The sequence below is a fragment of the Ovis canadensis genome, chromosome 11 (genome assembly GCF_042477335.2).
Source record: "Ovis canadensis isolate MfBH-ARS-UI-01 breed Bighorn chromosome 11, ARS-UI_OviCan_v2, whole genome shotgun sequence".
Taxonomy (NCBI): Eukaryota; Metazoa; Chordata; class Mammalia; order Artiodactyla; family Bovidae; genus Ovis; species Ovis canadensis.
In genome coordinates, this window is record NC_091255.1 from 54249995 (window position 1) to 54258487 (window position 8493).

The window sequence follows — 8493 nt, forward strand, 5'->3', positions numbered from 1 at the left end:
ATCCTGTCTGGGATCCTCAAGCCCATCCCCCCACCTCTTGTTTCAAGTGACCTGGTCCAGCTCCTCCTAGGCAGATGACCTCTCCACCTGGAGGCAGGGCTGGGGGACAGGATCCCCAGAGGCTGCCCAGCTTTGTGACTAGGTAGGTGTGGCCCTGGTTTCCTGGACTGTCGGCCAAGCAGCTGCTCTGTGACAGAGGGCCACACCCAGCCCTGGGAGGGGTCAGGGGGCAGTGGGCAGCTGCCACACTGGGACGCAGCGGTAGGTGCCTGAGGAGGATGGCGTGCCTGGGTCTCCTCCTCTTTTTCCTCCTCCTCTTCCTCCTGGCCAGCACCGGGGCCCAGGGGGAGTATGGCGTGGTCCACGTGGTGTCGGACAACTGGAGCAAGGACTACTGCATTCTCTTCCGCTCCGACTACGTCACCCTGCCCCGGGACCTGCAGCACGCCCCACTCCTGCCCCTGCACGATGGCACGGGCTCACCCTGGTGCCCAGGCCAGGACTCCTCCCACCAGGCCCACCCAGACGGCTCCGCCAGCCAGCGGCCCCTCCACCGGACCACCGCCATGGTCATGAGGGGCAACTGCAGCTTCTACGACAAGGGCTGGCTGGCTCAGGGCCGAGGCGCCCACGGGTTGCTCATCGTGAGCCGGGTCAGCGGCCAACAGTGCTCAGACATCACCCCAGCGGCCCAGAACCCCCGCAAGCCCCTCCCAGACCTCACCATCCCCGTGGCCGTGCTCCGCTACACCGACATGCTGGACATCCTCAGCCACACCCACGGGGGCAATGGGGTCCACGTGGCCTTGTACGCCCCCCCAGAGCCCATCCTAGACTACAACATGGTGGTCATCTTCCTCCTGGCCGTGGGCACCGTGGCCGTGGGCGGCTACTGGGCCGGCGTGACTGAGGCTGACCGGCTGCAGCGGCGCCGGGCGCGAGGGGGCGGGGGGCCCGGCGGTCACCCTCCACGGGGAGCCCTGGCGGCCCGGTGGGGGCCCAGAGAAGACGACGAGGAGTCGCCGGTGGACTTCACGCCGGCCATGACGGGCGCGGTGGTCACCATGTCCTGCTCCATCATGCTGCTGCTCTATTTCTTCTACGACTGCTTCGTCTACGTCATGATTGCCATCTTCGGGCTGGGCGCGGGCACCGGCCTCTACAGCTGCCTGCTGCCCGTGGTGCGCCACCTGCCCGTGTGGCGGGACCAGTGGCTCCTGCCCGGCCGCCGAGCCTGTCTGCAGCTGCCCCTGCTGCTGCTGGCTGGCCTGTGCCTGGTGGTGACGGTCCTCTGGGTCGCCTACCGGAACGAGGACCGCTGGGCGTGGCTGCTGCAGGACACGCTGGGCGTGGCCTACTGCCTCTTCGTCCTACGGCGCATGCGCCTGCCCACCCTCAAGAGCTGCGCCTCCTTCTTGCTGGCCCTGCTAGTCTTCGACGTCTTCTTCGTCTTCGTCACGCCGTTGCTCACCAGGACCGGCGAGAGCATCATGGTTGGAGTGGCCTCGGGCCCGGCAGATTCCTTGAGCCATGAGAGGCTGCCCATGGTCCTCAAGGTGCCCCGGCTGAGCTTCTCGGCCTTGACCCTGTGTGACCAGCCCTTCTCTATCCTCGGTTTTGGTGACATCGTGGTCCCCGGCTTCCTGGTGGCCTACTGTCACCGCTTTGATGTGCATATACGCTCACGGCAGGTCTACTTCGTGGCCTGCACAGTGGCCTACGCTGTGGGCCTGCTGGTCACCTTCTTTGCCATGGCCCTCATGCAGATGGGCCAGCCTGCCCTGCTCTACCTGGTGTCCAGCACGCTGCTCACCAGCCTGGCCGTGGCCGCCTGCCGCCAAGAGCTCACCCTCTTCTGGACAGGCCAGGTTAGAGCCAAGGCCCTCGCCCGGCCTGTGCCAGGGCTCTGCGGCGCCCCTTCAGTTGGTTCTGAGCGGAAGCGGGAGCATGCAGCAGACATCCACAGAGCCTTCGAGCTCGAGGGGGCCGCCATCTCCACCCTGGCAGGAGACTTAGATAGCAGCCTTGGGGAGGGCATGGCTGAGACTGTCACCATATCTGAGGATGAAGCGACCAGTCCAGAAGGCCACAGTGACAGCTCTGAGGGCTGGAGCAATGCCAACCTGGAGCCCGATGACCTGTCGAGTACCCCTTCTGGGGTCTCAGAGGAGTTCTTACCACTGGTGCCAATCGCCATGCTGATACCGCTCAGGCCGCCGCCCTCAGAGCTGGGCCAGGCCCTGGCCCAGGCCCATGAGGCCAGCCTGCCCTGTACAGGCTTCCACAAGAGGAAGGGCCTTAAGGTGAAGAAGAGCATGTTGACCCAAGATCCCTTGTGAACCAGGAACCCTGGGACATGTGCCTCTAGACTATCACAGAGCAAAGCCACGTGTGACCAAAATAAACTGGGGCATTTAGAATATTCTGTATCTACCCACAGAGCTTCTTTGTTAGAACTGTAAGGAAGCAGTTCACGTAGAGCCTGCAGGGTCCTTGGGACAGACCACATCTGTCTGTCTCTGCAGCCCAACCCCAGCCTCATTGCCCATCTTTTTCTCATGCTCAGGTCCAATCAGACCATTACTGTTCCTTGCTTATGCCACGTCCTCTCCTTGTCTCTTTGCACATGCTGTTTCCTCTAGCTGAGACACCCTCCCCACCCCAGACAGAAATGCTGAAGCCCAGATGAAACATTTCTAAGCAGCCTTTCAGCATCAGCTCACATCCACCCTTCCTGCTAAGCATCCTTGCTCTACAAGCATCCTGGACAGCAACATCACACCCAGTGGGTGCCTGCTGTCATCCACCTGTTGCATCCACAGACATCAAGTATGCAGCTGTTGTGTACCCCACCCTGTTGGTGGGCACAGAGGGAGTCTGCTGTCCAGCTGGTGGAAGGTAGGGGGATGGAGAACAGACAAGAAACAACTTGAGAATCATCTCAAAACAGAGATGGAGAGGTTGGAGCTGGAGTGAAAGAATTTAGGAGACCATGGCTTTAGTTCCCACGCTTCCTTCACTGACCTTGGATAATGAACTGCTCTCTTAACCCCTTTGAGGCTTAGGAGTCTCATCCTCAACATGAGACTTATAATACCATGTCTATCTGGAGGCAGGAGCATGGACAAGATGACCTCTTGAGGATCCCACAATTCCTTAAGCTTTAGAGTATGTTTATATGTTGCTTAAGCAGAGGAAACAAACTCTGAGGTGAGGGAAGTCTTGCAGAGGAGTCTATGTGGGAAGGGTAGTGTGGGAAAAGACAGTGGTTAGAATTTGGAAGCCAGCAGCCTACCAGAAATTCCAGCTCCACCGCTGATCTGTCCTGTGTCACTGAAGCAAGTGATTTAAACTCGTGGTGCCTCAGTTTCTTCACCTGTTGAATGGGATAATAATGGGACCTACCGTGGTTTGGGGGAAGTCTGACTGCATTGGCTTACATAAGAGCACGAATGCAGTGCATGTAGGGAGAGCAATGTGAATGTTAACTCTGTTTATATTATGCCCCTTTGTGAACGGAGCCGAAAGAGTCAAATCCAACTCCTACAAGCCTTTGAGTTCTGGTGCCAGTTTCCTTCCCTCCACACCCAGCATGCCTGCCCTGACCACCACCAGGGTGCACACGCCAGCCCCCACCACACACATCTTCCTTCTCTCCCCAGGGCCTTCCCACCTGCTGGGTCCTCTACATACAGCTTTCTAGTCCTCCCACCCCCAGGACCAGTTTCTTGTCCTTCCAGCCCCAGCCTCAGGGAGGTCTTCCTTGATGACCTTTCTTAAAAAAAAAAAAAAAGGAATTAAAAAAAATATTTATTTATCTGGCCGTGCTGGGTCTTAGTTGCAACATGTGGAATCTAGTTCCCTGACCAGGAATCAAACCCCCAGGTCCCCTGCATTAGGAGCTCAGAGTCTTAGCCACTGGATCTCCAGGGAGATCCCTGATGACCTTTCCTAAAGCATCTGCCAGCCCTAATCATATCACTCTATACCCGGTTCATTAGTTTTCTCGTCTCCCCCAGTCACATCAACTTGGTGAGGGCAGGGGCCTTCTATCTTATTCATCTGTGTGGAGCAGGGCCTGGTATGTAGCAGGTGCTTGATTTATGTTTGTCAGAGGAATGAATGGATGAATCGTTGAATGGATGAATCAGTGAATCCTGGGCAAAGCCTGGCCACTGCCCGCAGGTTTGACCCAGACAATGAAGTGAATCTGTGAAAGCGAGGCAGCCCTCCTGGGAATCCTCACCTGTCACAGTCCGGGTTGTCGTCTAGACCATCCCCTTCCTCAGCCACAAGAGTGTGAGCCAAGATGGGTCTGTTCTCAACCCACCTCACTTAATTCTTAAAGCTGTTGTAACAAATGAATGAATGGGTTGTTGCAGCATGAAGAGGTGGTGCCGTGGTGAAGAATCCTGCTGCCAATGCGGGAGAGGCAGGAGACGCAGTTTCTATCCTTGGATCAGAAGGATCTCATAGAGGAGAAAATGGCAACCCACTCCTCTTCTTACCTGGAGAATCCCATGAACAGAGGAGCCTGGAGGGCTTCAGTCCATGGGGTCGCCAAGAGTTGGACACAACTTAGCAGACACGCACGAACATGAAGGAAGACCTCAGGCCTCCTCCCTAGGGTCCTGCAGAGCCTTGGGCAGTGTGGAGATGAGACTCTGAGGGGTCTGGTTGCACCCTGGGAGTGGGGAGGAAGAGGGCCAGGCAGGTGGGGGGTGCAGGTAAAGGACATCTCACAGAAAGCCCCACTCACTGGGGAGGAAGCGCAGCTCCTCGTCAGACAGCACCTGAAGGCCAGGTCTGGACAAGAGCCGAGCGAGGAACACGGGCCAGGACACTGACCGGAGGTGTGGGCAGCCCCTCCCGCTGGAGTCAGCGACCATCTGGCCTGGACAGAGGGGCCTCCGCAGGCTCTGGCTTCCCCCTGAGCCGAGGCTGCCTCCCCGCTGCCGACCTGCGTCACTGGACCTGCCAAGGGTGGTCTGCACCCCTCTGCCAGGCCCGAGGCTGAGGGCTGGCAGAGCGGAGGGCTCTTGGGCCCTCTCACCACCTAGACTGGGGCAGGGGATGGGGAGTGGGCGGGGGCAAGAGAGCTCCTCTGTACCGGGAACTTGCAGTCAGGACGGCTCTAAGGATGCAGGTTCAGAGCTCCTTGCAGCAGGATGATGCCTGCCTGCAAGGAGAAGATTCTCAAGGGGAGGGTCTGAGGAGGGAAGCCACCCCACCCCGCTCCCACTCGCCATGTCCAAACAAATTCGGGGAAGAATGAATCCGATTCTGTTCTCGCTGTTCCACCCAGCAGAGGCAAGCATTTAGAAGACATTTTGTTTATAAAATGGGTAGAGTGACCCTACCCACCTCGGGGCGCTGTGCTGAGTGTTCAACCCTCCAGAGCAGGGGCTGAGCCTGGGCTCCAGAAACCTTGCAGCGCTGCTGCACCCGCTGCTCCTGCCCTGACCCCAGGGCCAGGATCCTCTTTAGGTTGCAGGCTCTGCTTCCCTTTGCCAGCCAGCTTCTCAGGGATTGGGTTGAATCCAGTGGCTGGACCAAGCTGTCACCTGTCAAGAGGTGCCCAGAGCCAGGAGCTCCCACCTGAGTAGCTGAGGGACACGGGACTCTGCACATGTTACCATACACTCACACACACACACACGGGTACACACACAAACAATGCACACACATCCTGCACGCTCAGGCAAATAATGATAGGTCAAGACGAAGCAGGACCAGGGCCTGGCCATCTCCCTGGGGCTGGCAGAGAGGCGGCAGGCACGCCTGCACCCCAGTCTGATGGCTCTTCTGCCCTCACCTCGCTCCTCCTCTTTCCCTTTTGCACTCTGAACTCCATCTCAGCAGCTGCAGAGCCCAACCTGTGCCAGGTGAAACCTAAAATAGGGGGAATTCCCTGGCAGTCCAGTAGTTAGGAGTCCGTACTTTCACTGCTGAGGGCCCAGGTTTGACTCCTGGTCCAGGAACTAAGATCCCACAAAAAAACAAAAAACATATTAAAGGGATTTCCCTGGTGGTCCAGTGGTTAAGAGACCATCTGCCAGTGCAGGGGACACAGTTTCGATCCTTGGACCAGGAAGATCCTACACGCTGTGGAGCGACTAAGCACGCCTGCCACTACTACTGAAGCCTGTATGCCCTAGAGCCTGTGCTCCACAAGAGACGCCACCGCAGTGGGGAGCCTGCACACGGCAACGAAGAGTAGCCCCTGTTTGCTGCACCTGCAGAAAGCCCACATGCAGCAACGGAGACCCAGCGCAGCCATAAACAAAATAACTAATTTTTTAAAAGTTAAGATAGGACCAGAGCAAGAATGAACTCCTGAGCCATGTCCAGGCCTCCAGGTGGCCAGTCCCTGCTCAGGGGCTGGGCTGTGCTCAGGCTACCCAGAAAGAACGAACAGTCACAGCCTAGGGATTTTTTTAGTTAACAAGAAGTTTGGTGCTGGAGCTTCTGGCTTCCCTTGACAGTGAGAACCAGCAAGGACCGAGAGATGCTCTATTCCACAGATGAGGGAAGGAAAGCCCAGAGAGGGTCAGGAACTGCCCAATGTCACACAGCAATGGGGCAGCAGAAATAGAACACAGCTCTGGTCTTCTATCTCCTAGCCCAGCAGCCGGGATCAGGTCCCATCTTCAACACCCCTCCTCTCTGCACACTCTGACTGCAACATATGCCTCCACTAGAAAAGCCATGGGTCTACCCATGCCCTTGCCCTGTGCCCCCAGGAGATTCAGCCTCCATTCTCTCTGAGAAGTAATTGCGTGTATAAGGTTTTGGTTCACCATGAAGCATCTCCTTGGCTAGCACAGGAGGACACAGCTGGGCTCTGAGTCATTGAGACTTGGAGTCAAAGCTCAGCATTGATAGTCACTTGACTGTGATGCTGGACCACTGAGGCCACCCCCTCTGTGCCTTGATAGCCTCATCTGTGAAATGCGCTACAAAGACTTACATTGTGGGTTTGCCATAAGGATTAAATGAGGTGAGGTATGTGTGCACACATAGGCAGTGGCATCCCACTGCAGTACTCTAGCCTGGAAAATCCCATTGACGGAAGAGCCTGGTAGGCTGCAGTCCATGGGGTCGCTGACACGTCGTTGGACATGACTCAGTGACTTCACTTTCATGCATTGGAGAAGGAAATGGCACCCCACTCCAGTGTTCTTGCCTGGAGAATCCCAGGGATGGCGGAGCCTGGTGGGCTGCTGTCTATGGGGTCGCACAGAGTCGGACACAACTGAAGCAACTTAGCAGTAACAGCATGTGTGCGCACAGCTAACACATGCTAAGCACTAATGACAGGCTAGATACACATGTTATCTAGTTACCCGATGTCCAGGTTTCAAAGGGAAAGTTTCCAGGACAGCACTTGGCACACCTCCAAATATCATCCTTCCCAAATCAGCTTACAGTTCCTCTTGGATGAGCTCCCAGAAGTAGAGTCATCCTCTCCCCTTGGAATGAGGATGCCCAGCCATGTCCAGGGGTTGTGGTGTGGGGGTGGGTGCCTGGCAGTGAGCAGGGGCACCACCGCAGAGCCAGAAGAGAGAACCCTCTGCAGTTAGACAGAACGGGGTGGGGGGGAGGTTTGTGCCTTTTTCCTGCAGTGTTGAACATTGCACGCTCCTCTGCTGCCATCTGCTGGTCAGTGATATAAGAGCAGGCGGGCTCACACCTTAAGAGCCAGGGTCATTCCATCAGGAAACTAAAATAATTACAGCAAGGGGTGGTGTTCAACCAATATAAATTACCCATCAGAAAAGTTCTGAAACCCATACTGGGCCTAAGATGAACTCTTTAGAAGCTGATTGTGAGGACATGAAGGTGTCTGGAGACAGGTATGAGAATATTTTTTAATGTCTTTTTAAAAAAATCGTTGTTCATTTTTAGCTGCGCTTGGTCTTCATGGCTGCATGCAGGTTTTCTCTAGTTGCGGTGAGCAGGGGCTATCACTGAGCACCAAGCACTGTGCTTGAGAATTAAGCGTCTCACAGAGCAGACGAGACAAAGACACAGCCCCACAGCAACACTGCTAGTCCTTCCGTGTGTTCCCTTCTGCTGGGAGAGCTGGGCACAGGGCAGTCAATGAAAGAGAGACAGGAGTTGCAGGGCTCAGTTACAATAGCCAAGAAGTGTTTCCCGGGTTAGGCTGCTTTATCAGGCTCCAGGGATTTCTTTTTGTCACGAATTTATTGTGCTTTGGAGAAAAAAAGTGGAGAGTACAGAAGAGTAAAAAAAAGAGCACAATTACCCTTAAACTTTGATATATTTCCACTCAGGCATCGCCCTCCCCCCCCCATGGATAGGTTTTTTAAAAATCTTTCATTTATTTTTAAAAATATTTATTTCGCTGGGCCAAGTCTTTGTTGTGGCATGCAGAATTCTTAGTGGTGGCATGTGAACTCTCAGTTGCAATCTGTGGGTCTAGCTCCCTGACCGAAGGTGGAACCCCCGCCCCATCTCTCCCCTCCCACC

The 8493-nt window shown here is 55.9% G+C and overlaps 1 protein-coding gene across 1 annotated transcript; it reads left to right on the top strand.

Annotated features, from left to right (window-relative positions):
- Positions 1–278: 278 nt before the first annotated feature.
- On the top strand, positions 279–2339 carry SPPL2C (signal peptide peptidase like 2C). Its single transcript, XM_069542537.1, has one exon. It carries the CDS (start codon positions 279–281, stop codon positions 2337–2339), a length of 2061 nt encoding a protein of 686 aa, XP_069398638.1.
- Positions 2340–8493: the final 6154 nt, after the last annotated feature.

Excerpts from the sequence above, each read along its gene's own strand:
- SPPL2C (XM_069542537.1), top strand. The coding sequence starts at position 279 with ATGGCGTGCCTGGGTCTCCTCCTCTTTTTCCTCCTCCTCTTCCTCCTG.